Genomic DNA, 16,906 nt, shown 5'->3' with positions numbered 1-16,906 from the left:
GCTACTAATCTACTTTCTGTCTCTATGGATTTGCCTATTCTGGACATTTCAGATAAATGGAATCATACAATACGTGACCTTTTATGTCTAGCTTCTTTCACTTAGCATAACGTTTTTAAGAAAAGCTATTCAATTCTTAACAACGAATTTTTGGAATCATTTTGTTTTAAATCAAGGTTTTAAAACAATAAATAATGCAAACAGTCTTTAGCTACCAAATAGTCTTTGGGTATTTAAATGACTAATGACCATGCACTGATTTGTCATACTGCCAAAAAAGGATGCACACTTCCATTCAAAAATGTTCTCTTCGATTATGGAAGACATTTATATATATTTGCAAACATTGTCTGATTTTCATCCATTCAGGTTAAAAGAGTTCAATGCAGCAACTTCTCAGGTTTATATTATTTTGACACAATACTAAAAATTTCAGAACTAGAAATAAAGAGCAGTTTTTCTCCTCAAAAAAAAAGCAACAGCACCTGAACAATACTGAAATAATACAGAATTCTTAAAAATTAGTCTTCATATCCAAAGGAATATAAATTAGAAAATAAAATCCTAATGTTAAAAAATGAAACATTTTAAAATAAAATTAAAATTATGATTTTTTTCTTCTTGGAACAACAAACATATTTAATAACTATTACATATATATGTAAGTCATAATAAAAATAAATTTATTACAATGAAACAGGACATAACTGTCATGCATTATAGTGGTTGTAGAAAATAGGACTGTATGCATATATACCTATTTCAAAACATTTTAAAAAAGTAAAATTAGATTGGAAAACTTTTTTTGTATTTAATAATTAGGAAGTATTTAATAATAGCATAAGATATCATTCAGGTATGAATCAGAGTAAGACCAAAATTACCATACCATTTGCTGAATCCTGTGAAAGCTCTTCCCATGAAAACTAAAGGCTTGTTCAAATAGGACTTTATCTTCCACTGTCCACTCATCCGGAAAGGGAGTGAAATTAGGGAGATCAGCAAGGGACTTCTCAATGTTATGTTTATGCCAGAACAACATGCCAAGTGCCTTTGAAGAGAAATCATTCCCCTTTGGTTTTAATGGACTTATGTTCCATCACACTTAAGAGAGTTAAACACAAATTAGGTTAAAATCTTAAGCCTATGACTTCAACTGAAGATACACTCACAGTTTGGGGCTTTTAATCGGGGTGCCCAGGTAGTAGACCTCATTTATTTATTTCTTTTAAATCAGGCCTCAGAACAGTGAATGTTCTTAACATACCATATTTGCTGCAGAATCTAGGAAAAACAGTGAGCTGAGGAGAGTGACTATAATTACTAAAGCAGGTTTGTAGGCTCATATCAAGACTTCACCCACATTTACTCATATGTCAATGTGTAGAGAAAAATATGCTAAAAGGAAAAATATCCAGTAAATTAATACTTAAATGAAACTATCAATTATAACACAACACTAGAAGTGCTCAGCTGAGACTTAGTAGAGAAATATTTAAGTTTTAACCTTTTAGAAGTATATCATGGGCTAAACACTTACAAGAAATAAGAGAACCTCAATTGAAACTTCAACAATATTTTACCACATATATTTTTTAAAGTTCTTTATTAGCATAATGTACACAAAGAATTATTATGAGGCATATTAATAATTCCAATGACTTTACTACCAAAACATAAGAAAACCTGAAATGAACAATTTCCAACAATTCTACAACTTTCCCTTCTATTGTAACTAAGCAGTAGGGCTTTATCTTTATTAAAAGGTACTGAGTATCATTTAGGGGATAAAGTTTTATTTTTTAAGAAGAGATATACCAACTTTTTAAATAGTGAGTTTTAAAGTTAATTTCCGTACTTTGGTAATACTCCTTTAAAATGAATGAGAAAATAAACATGTGTAGTCACGTTTTAAAAGATTAACTTTCTCAAACAAATATGAAATAGCAAGTCAAGGCTTGAAAACAAAAATACATAATCAAAGCTTTCAAAATTCACAAAAAAGTTAACTACATTTAGATTAAACATCTCAATTTCTGAGAAATTATTTTTTATTTAACCAGGTCACTGACTATAAAGTTAGCTCTTAATAATCCAGGTTACAGATAATTCACTTATTTTACTATTACTTCTGATAAAGGTCAATCTAATACTCACTGAAATGAGATTTAAGAATCTCAAATTGTTTCATTTTCCTTTTTCCATGTTCTCCATTTCCTCATTACCATGGATAATGAGCCATATGCCATATGTATATTTCCTTTTAAAGTTATCTAATTAATAAAAGCCCTTTGTGAATTATTTCATTCCAAATTTAAAAGTCTTAAATATTTCTTTAGATAAAAAGTTTAACTTTTTTTTTTTTTTTGTGAGAAAGATCAGCCCTGAGTTAACATCCATGCCAATCCTCCTCTTTTTGCTGAGGAAGACTGGCCCTGGGCTAACATCTGTGCCCATCTTCCTCCACTTTATATGGGACGCCACATGCATGGCTTGACAAGTGGTGCATTGGGTGCGCGCCTGGGATCCGAACCCGGGCCACCGACATCGGAGCGCGCGCGCATAACCACTACGCCATAGGGCCGGCCCCAAAGTTTAACTTTTAGATCTTTTAGATTAAAAAGCCCAAGAGAATTACCTGTACTCAAAAAAATTTTCCCTTTTTGGTATGCATTTGCCAGAGTAATCCTAAAGGTTTTCAGATGCTTTTAGAACTCAAAGCATAATAAGAAACAGAGGTATTGAGAGAAAAATGTTCAAGCCTTTGAGACAAATAATGTTTATAAAAGCAAAAGCCCTAGTGCTGAAAGGTTAGACTTTGCTAGGACTTTTGTGGTGTCTGTAAAGTTGGTTGAACTTATGCACCTTCTTAGGACAGAAACTATCATGAGATGGTCTTTGGATTTGGTAAATACTGAGGCAAGGCTTACTATTAAAATGTTTCTCTACATACCTGTTCCACATTGTAGCCATGTTTCTCCTTTGCAATTGCAATATATTCATCCACTGTAATGAAACAATGTTATATAATTAATTATTCTGATTTACTTCATTTGGCCAGGTCTAATTCTTTTTTTTAACAAAGCAAAATACAAAAATTTATATTCCAGGGGTAAAAAAAATAGCCAGTCATTTTCCATGAAATGTTACAAAAAAGACTTTTACTTTTATGAAAAGGATCAGAAGCTCACATGGTTTAAAATTTTATTTAATATGACTTATCTCTATGACCATATACCATATACTTATTAAATTCAATGACATTACTACAATTATTTTTGTATACAAAAAAAGACTAATCTCTGGGTAGCCAAGAGAGCCTAATTACAGTGTAACATATTAGATAATTTCTTGATTTTCTGTTGCAGTCTTTATTTGAAGAGACTTAGCTATTTAAGATTCCATCTCACGTTTAGGGTTGGCCCAAAGCTTTTATCTTCCTTTACCTCCTTTCTGATTGCTCTATAAAGGATGGTTTATGTATAGGTTTGCCAGCTATACATAATAGCATATTTAAGTATGCTTCAGTAACCCTAAAACCCAGCTCTTCCAGCTAGCTATACAAAAGATGTTTGAATATTCTATTTGAATATTTCATTTTCATTCATCCTCTATATGTAATCAAGCCAAAAGAATTATTTAGATAAGCACAGCTTCAATGATGATATTTCAAGGCCTCGTTGCTGAGAAGTCTGCCATTTCACATTTACCAGGGCTCAGTTTTATGTGAAATCCATAGTCACTCCCTGTTAACCCTTTATACTACATACATATATATAAATTAATTCTTTAAGCACATTTTTGAGAAGCGATGGTTAAGAATTCTGATCTTAGAATAGCTAGTCTACCTGGGCTTGATTCTCAGCCTTGTCACTAGTTTTCTGACTTTAGGCAATTAACTTGACCTTTTTGTACCTTAGTTTCCTCACTCTATTGGTGAAAAAAACAGTACCTTCCTCCTAGGATTAAATAAGCTAATATATGTACAGTGCTTAGAACAGAACCAGGCACATTTTAAGTACTTTATAACAGTTTGCTATTAGTATTAGTCAGTACAGTACAGTTTAATATATAAATATGCTATTATAACAATACAGTCATGCGCACATAACGATGTTTTGATCAACGATGGACTGAATGTATGACAGTGGTCCTGGAAGATTAGTACCATGTAGCCTAGGTGTTAGTAGGCTATACCATCTAGATTTGTGTTAAGTACACTCTATGATGTTCGCACGGTGAAACTGCCTGACACATTTCTCAGAACGTATCCTTGTTGTTAAGTGACACATGACTGTAATGCTGTTAGAACAACAACTATTTTTTATGGATGTTATTATATCTCCCTAAGACTGTAAACTTTTGGTGCAGAAAATTCAAGTATTATATTTTGTTTAGAACTCACAGCACTTAAACACGATAGGTCTAAACACACGCTGATTAACTTTAACAAGACTGTCTTATAGTCCTATAAATAGAAGGCTAGATAATACTGATCGACCTATGGTTCTCAGCCCTGCCTATGCACTAGAATCAGTGGGGGAGCTTTTAAAAAGTAAGTCTAGGCTCCACCCTTGAAGATTCTGATTTAATTGGTTTGAGATAGAGACCAGACATCAGCAGTGTTTTTTAAAAGTTCCCCCAAGTGATTCCAATGCACAGCCAGGGTTGAAACCACTGCTTTAGACCTTCAGATGGATATTTCACATGGACACCATGCTACCAGGACATGCTGGCTTTCTGAATGTTGTTTTCCACTTTGGTAAGAAATGCACCATCGTATAAAACAGTGCTAAACCAGCAAAAGCCAATGACACCCTGATGCTCAGTTTGTGAATGAAAACCTTTGCCTGTAATGAAGACTGAACCAGAGAAACCTGATAGTCTCTTTCAGGTTTCTCAGTACAGAGCGCCAGGCCAAATGTAAAACTCGTGTTTTCTGTTAAGAATGCCTCAAGGGCATATAATTCCTAGATTACCAGCTAGACCTATTGCTGGCGTTCTAAAGCTCTTAAATAGGAAGAATTATCAGGCATGCAGAATAATACTCAGCTGTCAATTTTTAGTTCTCTTATTGCATCAATAAGTATGATTAGACTTACTACACACGATATACAGGACATCATTAACTTTCATAGGACTAAATAAACAATCATGGGACATTTTTAAGCTACAGTAAATATTTGAAAAAGACAAGTTTATTTTATAGCTGCTAGAATAGCTATTCAGTGATTTTTGTTTGTTTGTTTTAATAAATTATTCAATGATAACTGAATGGAGGGGTGGGGATCTTAGTTTTGTTACCTGCACGTTTCCTATATCTGATGTGCCGCAAAGGATCAGGTCCGCTACATCACATTGAAGTCTAAAGCCACACCATGATTCAAGAAGTGCATGGTCAATGATCCAGAAGGTCTCCGTCCAGAAATGGAGAGCACAAGATGACCTGATTGATGGCTGCTGAAGTCAGTTCTTTCCCCTTTCCTCTTTAAAATGGTAATGATAGTGGGCTCTCTGAAGTTTGAAGGCATTTCTTTACAGCTCCATACACTGAGGAAAAGCCTGTGCAGATGTCTACATAGTAACTCCCTCCCCTGCTTGAGGATTTAAGCAGCAATGCCATCAGATCCTAGGTTTTTTCAGTCTTCCTGGGCCTGACACAAATTGGAATGATCAACCCACTATCTTTCAAAAGGAAAAACATTCTAATATAACAACCTCCATCAAAAAACAAAACAAAACAAAGACAAACTGTTTTCTTATGAGAATCTAAGAGATCCAAAAACAAATACAAGTTGCATTTTGAATTGGTTAATAGATCCCTATTGACAAAAACATTCAATTTCAGAAAACTTACATTTGGCATCTGGGATACTGTGATATGGAGACCATACAAGCATTCCTCCATTGTCTTTATCTGTGTACTTTGTAGCACCTGGGGAAAAAATTAATTACTTTGAATATGACTGATTTTATTTACATTCAAAATAAGTATAATCAAAGTAAGCTTTATTTCTATTTTAGTACAGAAGAGGACAAAGAGACAAAGTACAGGAAAACAAAGCAAAGGAAAACAGACTTACATTAAATACAGTAAATATCCCATTTATGGAAATGAAGGAAACTTCACAAACACTGAAGCTTACCCCCTTTAAATTAAAAAGGCTTTCTTAAGTACATTACATATCCCTACTTCTTGACAGGTAATAAATCTGATTCAACCTTCTATACGTTACTTAGGAGTCATTAAAAATTCTGACTTTAAACCAGAGAGAATACCTCAGGTGGTAAGTTAATAGTGTTTTGCCCCATATCTAAATGTGCCAAGATTACTGTAAATTTTAAATACCTGTATCTGCTTTTTATGGTTTTTACTTATTCTTATTCCTTGCTAGGAGCTGCCAGCTATTCCTTTTTAGACTTAATTCTATTTATTAACTTTTATATTTAAAAAGTATGTGCTCTGTGTAAGAGGAAAACAATGTCAAAAAATGTAAAAGTTAATAATGCTATTTCTTCTTAATGTAATCTTTTTTTTTTTTAATAATTATTTATTTATTTATTTATTGTCCCCCCAAAGCCCCAGTAGATAGTTGTATGTCATAGCTGCACATCCTTCTAGTTGCTGTATGTGGGACACGGCCTCAGCATGGCCGGACAAGCGGTGCGTCGGTGCGCGCCCGGGATCCAAACCCGGGCCGCCAGCAGCAGAGCGCGCACACCCAACCGCTAAGCCATGGGGCTGGCCCAATCTGAGTCTACTTCTAATCTAGAAGCATACTATTGCTTCTATTCTAATTTACCTCTAATCTGTTATAAACTAAAAAGTCAGAAAAATCAAGCTCTATTGAAATTGCATGTAAAGAATAAGACAGAATGAATGAAAGCCTGACACAGCTATCCCAGAGCCAAGTACATGACCATGGGTTCTGTCTTTTAATTACTTCATGGTCTTTTTCTGGCTTCTTTCTAATTCTTAGGTGCATTCATGTTAATTAACACTATCAACAAATAAAGCATTGTTGCCACCTATTTTAAGATGACTTGTCTATGAACATGTCATAATTGACTTTTACCACCAACTAATGGCCAGAATTCCAAAACTGTTCAAATAAAACATTAACAGAATTCTAAGGTTAAACTGTAATCATTTATAAAGTTATAAAATATTTGGAATAAAGAACATTCATCTCCAGGAATAAAGGAACTGCTACTGTAATCTCAATCTAGAGAAGTTATCTATCAAGCAATAATATAATATCATTCAATAGTTTTTTCATTTTGGGAGAATCATCATACATCACTACCATATATTCAATCAATGAATTTTAATTAGAGAATGCTACACTGTTAGTGAAATATGAAGCTAAAATAGTTAAAAAAAATTATATGTTTTACCACAAAGAAAAATTAAGAATGGAGAAAAGAGAAATGAGCGAACACTATCAAAGTTTTAGAAAAATCATAATACAAAATAAATCTAAAAGCAAAACATACTGCATTTTCTTATTAGTATCTTTAATAAAAAAGGACAAAAACAGGAGCTGAGAATTTAAGAAAATGCAAATCAGAGGTACATTATTTAAAATTTATATTCAATGAAAATAAATTTTAAGCTTTTAAAAACTTCAATATTAAGATATATATTTAATTTTTAACCACATAAAACAAAAACACAAAAGCAAAATAGCCGAACCACTCAATGGAAATAAAATAGACATCCTAAGTTGGTCAGAAGGCTTTATTTAATTAATAAATCTATTGCTATTTCTAGTGAGTATCCTAAATTTCAATCCTTTAACAAGGGACTGATTCTTTTTCACAATGGATTGTGACAATACGATAATTTAAATCATACTTAATAGAACGTGGAATGCAACAAAGAAAGGTCTCCATGAAGTCTCACATCTTAATAGCATATCATACTTAATATTTAAACATATTTCTTTGCATCTGATGCTGGCATTACAGAACGTCTGAATTAAAATATCTTCATTAAATGTCTCTTCTTAAACAGATATAAACTATTTTTTGGTATTTTTCCCCATGAATAACAGTTAAGTTTCCAAAAAATTCTTAGCACTGTAATTAAGGGCCTGATCGGACAGAAACTGGCATCCAAGCTGTAGGGACTAACAGCTCTTCCAATATCGGTGTATGGGGTCTGTGTGTGTAGAGTAATCATGTCTGGTAGCAGAGAATGCCTAATTAGGCATTTCACAGCGTTCTTTCCCTAACCCTTGAACCGGACTCCACCATTTTCAATCATGTCTGTGTCAACTAGGCCCAAGGGATGACTGATGTTCCCAGGAAACGAGAGATATTTTAGTACAATAGTTAAGAGTGTAAGCATTACAGAGCCAGACTCCAAGTGTGAATTCCAGCTCTGCCACTTCCTAGCTTTGAGACCTTGGGCAAATTTACTTAATCATTTTGTGCCTCAGTCTAACTCATCTTCAAAAACAGGGATGATGAGAGCACCTACTTCACAGAGTTGTTCAAAAATTAAATGAATTAATATATGTAAAGTACCTGACATATGGTAAGCATTACATAAGACATTATTATTACTAGTATATGCTTACTGCAGACAGTTCTTTCTTAAGTTCCCTTCTTTCTCTACTCTGGAAAGGCTTCTTCTCATCTTATCAATCAAATAAAAATCTAAATGAATAAAACCTCATGGGGCTCTAACTCAAATGGCCGATGTCCTTTCTCACCAAGCCCTTGAATATGAGACTGAATAGGTGAAATGATCTTTCTGTTTTTCTGACAATTCAGACCTGATTACTCTCCTATAAAAGAATAGGAGAAAGTAACTTGTATTATTAAAAACAATTTACCCCTCAGCATGCTTTGCATCCAATAAAGTTTTACCCTTTCCACTAAAAAAGTTGAAATTAACTAAAATATTTGAAGGACATAAACCCAATGTGTATTTTTGCTTTTGTCTGTAACAATATTTAAGATTATACTTCCAAACTGTCTGATACTCAGAAATAATTCGTACTGAGAATCAAACTTGACTCACCAACAAAATAACGAAGCTTTAGAAGTATCCTATCTTCTGAATGGGTTAAAAACCAAACAAACAAACCAAAACCTACATAGCAAGCTACCACAATTTTAAAAGACTACAGTAGGATGACAGTTTTGAAAACAAAATTATCGAAGTTTTAAAAATTATTAAATGAAACACTTAAAAGTTTAATCCTGGGGCCGGCCCGGTGGCGCAAGTGCGCACACTCTGATGCTGTGGCCCGGGGTTCGCTGGTTCGGATCCCGGGCGCGCACCAACGCACCGCTTGGCAAGCCATGCTGTGGCGGCGTCCCATATAAAGTGGAGGAAGATGGGCACGGATGTTAGCCCAGGGCCAGTCTTCCTCAGCAAAAAAGAGGAGGATTGACAGATGTTAGCTCAGGACCCATCTTCCTCACACACACACAAAAACAGTTTAATCCCTTTGAAATCTTAGACCTCTTAACTGCAGTTGGTAAAGGACATTTATGAGACCAATCTGGGAAAATCAACAACTAAAACAACTAAAAAACAAAAGCACAATTTTGATAAGCTAGGATTTCTACGCCAATAGCATATTTCAAAATAAGCACAAAAATAAAAATCTTCTATTTCTTTTTAGATTTCCTTTAAGATGTTTAAAATAAGGACTTTGATGCAAATCATGGAATAAATATTCTATATAAAGAACTTAAATACTGCGAATATTAAGACACTCTAAATATTTTTTAAAATTCAACTACTTATAAACTAGGCTCTGAATTATATACTTAATTCACCAACTTCAAATTGGGGTAAACGAAGACTTTCCGAGGGGTACATAAGCATTAATAAGTTTTATGGGAATCAATTTTCAGACCATCAGCTTCCCTATATTCTCCTTTCCAAGGTGATCTGCCTCAGAACTCACCTGCAGCCTAAGCTATATGCTCATTCTACTTCTGACTTCCTTCCTCACAAATGTCCTTCTCTTACTTTAAAAACAAAGGCAGGTCTCTCACCCATCCCAAATCTTACAAGAGTACATTGCCTAAAATTTTAAAACCTCTATAGTGCCAAACAAAGTGTATCAGCAAAGCCTTCCTTTACTCAAAGCACCATGAGTATTACAATTTTAATCAATTATGCATTAATTATAATAACTCAAGCCAGAAGGGATTTAAACACTTAGAACCTTATGTTTATAAGAATACATATTATGGTGGTAGAGAAACTGAAGACATGATCAATAAAGCACTTTCAAGCACAAAAATATATTACAGAATCCTGTGAGGAAAATGCATGGAAATGATTTCAGAGACAAAAAGGAACAATGTAAACTTTCAGACTGTTAGTAGACTGTTCACATATTTCATAAAATATTATCACATTACTATAGTATTTATATTAAATGGATGCATTTAAAATAAGGATATAATAGCTTTATTTCAAAGTGTTAATATTTTCAATACACTGGAGATTATATTTTTCAACTATTTAAATTCAGTGACAAATAGATTTCAACTTAAAAATACGTGAATCTTTTTTTTCAAAATTCATTTATGGGTATGCAAGCAAAATATTTTGAAGACCACTGCTTTATACATATTAATTTTCACTTAATCTTGTGATATAGATAACATTATCTCCCTTTTACCAATGAGAAAACTAAGGCCTGAATACGTCAAGTCACTATGTCATATTAGCTAAAAGGCACATGATAAGAGGTGAGACTCTTAATCACCAAACAAAACTGCTCCTCATGATGTGAGCATAGTCAGCGGGCACTAAACAAAGTTGGGAAGACCTAATAAAGAATAAAACAAAAAAGGCACCTAAGAAAATAATCAGAAATCCAGTTAGCAAATTTTTATAAAGGCATTGTTAGCAATGATCCATTAATGAATGTAAACTGTTCCTGATCTCTTAACTTCAGTAATTCCAACTTAAATCTCAATTCTATTCATATTTTCTAAAATACTCATTTTAATAACTCATTCTTTCTGCCCTTAATTTAGATCATCATCACTATCATTACCTCCAATAAAAATATCCTCCACAAAAAAATCCTCTTTTAATTTTCCTACATTCTGATCACAATAATCTTGGCACCTAAAAAATTTTTCTTCCAAATGACTTGGATGGCTATGGGTGAACAATCTCCATAAAGATAGATTGAAGATAGACAGACAAGTCTATGAGACTAAAGATAATGGTATGAAAAAGAGAAAAGGAGAGAGAGGAGCTGACCCTTTCTCAATTTCTATCATTAATTAATAAATATCTCTTTGCTCTTTTACCTTTTCCAAGGAAATATGTTTAGTTTCTCGTCCAATTACAATGAATTAAGGTGAAGTAAAAACTTCACACAATATAACACTTAGAATAAAATAGAGCAGTGGTACTATGTTGAATGGCCTGGAGGCTCAACAGTTCCCCTTCTAAAAAGTGTCTAATAATTGATAATCCATATTTACTTGACAAGATTTGCCCAACACAGCTACAGAAAAGCCCACCTAAGTTTAAATGGTAACTGGTTTTAGTTGTGTTGTTAGGTTCGGTATTCTGCAGAAGACTATCAAGGAGAAAATGAACAGATGAGTTTAAAGAATGTGACATTTATCCTTATTCTAATAAAGAGTACCAATTATAGTCTAAGTAAATAAATTGAGAATATGACTTTTAAAAATAGTATTTCAGTGATTTTTTTTCCCAACAAATATTCTACTTAGGTTCAAAATAAGCAAAATATGATCAAGAGTATGTTGTATAATCCAAATAATGGTCATGTGAAACCACCTAACAAGCACTCTGCACTTTTTTTTTTTTGGTGAGGAGATCAGCCCTGTGCTAATATCTGCCAATCCTCCTCTTTTTTTGCTGAGGAAGACTGGCCCTGGGCTAACATCCGTGCCCATCTTCCTCCACTTTATATGGGACGCCGCCACAGCATGGCTTGCCAAGCAGTGCGTCGGTGCGCAGCCGGGATCCGAACTGGCGAACCCCGGGCCGCTGCAGTGGAGCGCGCGCACTTAACCGCTTGCGCCACCAGGCCAGCCCCGCATTCTGCACTTTTAATGAATTACTTTTCAAAATTTGAAATTTGTTCCAGTACTTAGTCTATCATCAAACAAAAAAAATGCTTTACAGTGGTCAGGCCACGGCATACGTAAATTTGTTCCAGCATGAAGTCTGGCTCTTCAACACAAGACTCCTAATCAACCTGTGTATAGTTGTCTATGAAATACAAACTTAACTAATAGGGCAAAAAGATAGGTATGTTTATTAACTTATAAAATAATTCTGGCTGCAGAGTTCTAATTTGGAAATAAGTATCAATTCCCAAAAAGCAGAGCACCCATGAAAGCCCCAAATTAGACAGGTATAAATGTATGCAGGATCATTCTTCAAAATTATGAAATTTAATCTTTACTGAATAACTACCATATGCCCAGTCATACAATCCTGGCAAGAATTCCATGAAGTATTTTTTATTTCCATTTTACAGCTAGGGGAACTGAGGCTCAGGGAAGGCCAGTGACTTGCTCAGAGGACAAAAACAAAAGAGCTGAGAAGTGAATTCAGTCTATCTTAAGCCAAAGCATGCTCTTTCCAAATGTCAAGCTAAAACCTGAGGCAGCACAGTAATGTGAAAGAGCCCTTCACCTACTGGCGGCATCAATAAAGAAAATTAGTTTCACGAAACATTTAAAATTACTTGAAGCCCAACAGTACACACACTGATAGCTTTTGAATAAAATGGAGTAACAGCCTTGTCATTCAGAAAGCAACCCAGATCTAGTGAGCACTCTTGTTTCATTGCTTTTACCTACTGAAAAACAGCCTGCACTGACAACCGTTTTAACAGGCCTCATGTTACCCTGTCCCTTGGGACAGGAGGAGATGCTACCTAAAACTCTTTAAATGGTTGGTAAATATCATTTTGCATTGCACTAACGGGCAGGGGAGGAATGAAAATACCCATCTGTACCCTATAATCAAATAAACATCCTATTTCCCCCAAGAAAATACAAGTAAGCCCTATTAATATCTAATACAGAATTCAAGACTCCGACACAGACACAACGTTATCAGCGAGCAATGGGGAAAAAACTGACCAACTGTAAGAAGAAAAAAAGAAAGCCCCTTGAAAGTCTGTCCAAAGCCTGAACCGAAGAGGGTCCGGGGGGGGGGGGGGGACGCGCGGGGGGCGGTAAGGAAACACGCTCCACTCGGAGAGGCTCCAGCAAGGGCGCCTCCATATGCGTAACTCTCGCCCAATCCCTGTCCAGGCTGAAATCCCGTGACCGCCAGGGAGCCTGTTTGGAGAAAAGTAGACAGGGAGCCCGCAAGCTGGGTTGGCAGAAGACGCTGGAACCTGGCTGCTCAGGGAGAAAATGTCTCCTTGGCAGCTGCAACCACTGTCCTGTGGTCTGACTTCCTAGGGCTGGCTCGCGAGCGAGGTGTGCCCCTGGCTTCTCCCCACTCCCTTCTCCCATCCCTGTCTCTGCAGCTCCGACACTCGGCAGAGCTGTCGCGACCAAAGCTACACCACCCAGCCAAAAAGAAAGAAAAGAGAATATCCCGTGTGCGCGCAGATCGGTCATGTCTCGCCCTCGGCTTCGGCCGGTGACAGCAGCCTGGACATCCGCCGCCCTTGCGGAGCGCGGCTCTCCGCTCCCCGGGGCCGGTGGTGTGGCAACTGACATTTGCATGGTCCTTCCACACACAGCCCGCACACCCTCTCCTCCATCCCTCGGCCCCGCAGCCGCTCCTCCCCCCGGCCTCGGACCCCCGAATCCGCCGAGGGCCATCTCCCTTTGCTCTCCCCGACCTCATCCTGGGCTCAGGGGGCAGAAAGGCGATGCCACCAGCGGGCAAGTGGCCTCCAAAGGAACCATGTTAACCTTGCAATGCACACATCTGCCCACACGCCCTGTGTCACAGCCCTGCCAAGCCTGACAGCCTCCCCGCCAGAGATGCCTGCCCATCCCTGCCCCGCAACCCCTCCCAACCGCACACCCGGACCCCTACCCCGCCCGCCCGGCCTCTACCCCTTCCACCCTAAACCAATCCCAGAAAAGGGGAGACACGATTTTGCTTAAGCAAATATACCTACCTGGATCAAATTCAGGGATCCGAGCTTGGTATTCAGCTCCGACTCTCATCCCAACATCTGCAAAGCAATGCCAAAAAAAAAGAAAAAAAAAAAGGGAAAGGACAAAAAGAAGAAAACAAAAAGAAAAAAAAGAGACACTTAATAAAAAATAAAAATTGCTGGAAGGAGGAAAGAAGCGGCGGGTGGATGGGAAGATATTAACTCCGGGCACTCCGGGAGATGGCAGCGGATGGGGGCGGGGAGCGGGGGGGGGGGCAAGGGCGGAGGATTGGTCGAGAGCGGAGGGACAGGGGTCGCGGGGGGGGGCTGCTGCACTGCACCGGGAGTTCGAGGCTACCGCAGCGCCCGGCTCCGAGGGGAGGAGGGCGGGAGCGCGGCGAGGGGAGGGGGCTGGGGGAAGGGAGGGGAGGGGAAGAGGGAGGGAGGGGGGCAGGCGGGCTGGCGGGGAGGAGTTCGAGGCTACCACCGTGCTCGTCGTCGCTGCTGCAGCCGCTCTCGGGCTCCGAGTAGTGCAGCCCGCCGTTGGTGGACGAGACGCCGCTGCCACCGCCGCCCGCCGGGCTCTTGGCGCTGCCGTTGGCCGATCGGTTCTTTCCCAGTAACTCAGGCCCTTTCTCCATCATGCCGGGCATGGTAGAAGAGGGGAGGGGGAAAGGTGAGGGGAAGAGGTAGGCGTCAGGGTGAAGGGGGAGATGGCTTACGAGTGCGGGCGGGAGGGAAAGGAGGAGGAGGAGGAGACGGCGGCGGCGGCGGAGGAGGAGGAGGGTGTTAATATGGAGCCGCCATAACCGACCCGGTCCGGCAGAAGCGCAGTCGCCTCACAACACCCCGCCCCGGCCCCGCCTCTCTCCCCTCCTCCCGCCGCCCGCCCCGCGCAGTCCCGGGTGCCCCTCTCGGCCGCGCCGCGCTCTACGCCGCCGCCGGTATCACTCCGCCCCGCAGGGAGGTTCCGGCTGCCGGGCGGGGGGAGGGCGAGGGGGACGGGGGGAGGGGCGGGGAAGCCCCGCTCGCCGACAGACCGGGCAATCCCAACCGAGCGCTAATAAAATCGCCGCAGAGGCGCGGCCGCCTTTCGGGCTTTCTTCCTAGGGGGCGCTCTAGAGCGCGGGCGGAGGTGCACGCGAGGGCGCGGGACTCTTTGCCCTCTCAGGGCGGAAGGAACGCAGCTAGTCTGAGAAAGGGCCTACGAGACCTGAGGCGCCCGAGGCCGCGGAGCGGCCCCCCTTTTTGCGAGGGGGTTGGGGGGGCCGGGTGGCCAGGCCGGTCTCGGCTGGAGCGCGGCCGTCTTCAGACACTGCGGCGGCTGGCTGCTGGGATTCGGCGCTCCTCCGCGGAGTCGGGCAGGGTAGCAGGGCAGCCTGCGGATACCGAGGCCCAAGCCGGCCGGAGACGTAGACTCGGGGCCTCATTATCCGGCCGCTGCAGTGTTTGTTTCTGACTCTCTGATCTGGGGCCTGATCCCCTGGAGAGACCGAGGGTGCAGAGATGAGTTTCCAGTGCTGGGCAATGCAGCTAAAAGGTTTTTTTTTTTAACCCTTTCCCCCCGTTTTCCTCTTCCCATCTCTTCATTATTTTTTTCTCTTTTGCTTCTTCATTAGTTAGGGAGTGGGTGCTGTCAATGGTGAAATAAAATTAGGACGGGGTCCTTGCCCAGTCGGCGCCTACTCATTCCGCGCTGACCTGTGGTCGCGGCTGGGCGCAGAGCTGTAGAGAGGGCGGAGTCCTCACGGAGAGGTGAGGCAAGAGCTGCATTCTGGCCGGGTTTCCAGCCTGGCAGGAGATGTGCTCTGTAATGCTTTTCTGAATTGCCTTAGGCGGAAGGAAGAGGGAACTGCATTTTTCGATCACCAGATTTGAGGACTTCTGCTATGTGCCAGGCTGCCTGGCATTGGGGGCTATTTATGATTTTCTTTAATTTCTTTTGCTCACGAGTAAGTAGAAATGAGGACTTACTCTGAATATTTAGTATGCAGATGTATGCAGAGCAGTATTTGGGGTCAACAGTAAGGTATTTTCCAAACACTTAAAGATTGCCTGTAGGAATCCTATTATAGGTTAATGCAGAGTGGATCAAACCGGAAATCAGACTCTCTGACCAAAGCAAGCCTTCACTGCAAGAAATAACATACCTAAAGCATGAATGTCTCAACCAGGAATTGAGCCGAGAAAAGCCTGGGAAGTAAATATTTGGCAGGTCCTCGTCTAAAGGGGAAAGTCTCCTGGGCAGATACAATACTGGTCTGGTTCTGGCAGTGGGGATGGTTTCCATCTCTCTATCAAAGCTTGATATGATTCCATTAAATGTTTGAATCATACAACTAAACCTTTTATTCTATTCCTTTTCTCAACAAATACAGTTCTGAATATTATTTTAATTCCCACATAATTTTTCTACAAGGAGGAAACGTCCTAGCCAAATGAAATGAATAGTCATTTCTCTTGATAGTTATATTTTTCATTGTAAATTATATGTTGGTATTTTGGTTTGTGTGCATAAGCGTCTAATGAACATGATTCAGCATCTCTTGTCCTGTAACAAAAAGGCCAGACCCTGAAGTGAGTGAATTCACAAAGATAAATGTCACTGAGGCCTCTTGGCCAGCCACCTTTATAACACCCCAACTTTGCAACACTTTCCAGCCACTTTTCTACAGAAAGGAATTTCTGCACATGGATCAAGGACCAAAACATTGTGAAAATTTGGGGATTTTTGTAACCTCTATTTCTCAGTAAAACCCTTGAAGTGAAAAGATTCTACAATTTTCTTAAATACAGCAAAGAGGGCAGAG

General features: G+C 39.3%; 1 protein-coding gene across 5 annotated transcripts in view; it reads right to left on the bottom strand.

Moving 5' to 3' along the window:
- Nucleotides 1-14,929, bottom strand: part of RCOR3 (REST corepressor 3) — a 48,122-nt gene extending 33,193 nt beyond the window's left edge. For 2 of the 5 annotated variants that reach the window (XM_058539787.1, XM_058539789.1), the window contains exons 1-5: nucleotides 14,584-14,928; nucleotides 14,118-14,174; nucleotides 5,858-5,935; nucleotides 2,954-3,006; nucleotides 890-1,051 (exon numbers count right to left, since the gene is read on the bottom strand). In XM_058539787.1, coding sequence (XP_058395770.1) covers nucleotides 890-1,051; nucleotides 2,954-3,006; nucleotides 5,858-5,935; nucleotides 14,118-14,174; nucleotides 14,584-14,749 — 516 coding nt within the window. In that variant the 5' untranslated portion in view covers nucleotides 14,750-14,928. Of the gene's footprint in view, nucleotides 1-889; nucleotides 1,052-2,953; nucleotides 3,007-5,304; nucleotides 5,655-5,857; nucleotides 5,940-14,117; nucleotides 14,175-14,580 lie in introns of those variants that run through there. The other 3 variants (XM_058539786.1, XM_058539788.1, XM_058539791.1) reach the window with 3 other exon arrangements.
- Nucleotides 14,930-16,906: the final 1,977 nt, after the last annotated feature.

Source organism: Diceros bicornis, chromosome 4 (genome assembly GCF_020826845.1).
Source record: "Diceros bicornis minor isolate mBicDic1 chromosome 4, mDicBic1.mat.cur, whole genome shotgun sequence".
Classification (NCBI taxonomy): Eukaryota; Metazoa; Chordata; class Mammalia; order Perissodactyla; family Rhinocerotidae; genus Diceros; species Diceros bicornis.
This window is presented reverse-complemented; position numbering and strand designations above follow the sequence as displayed.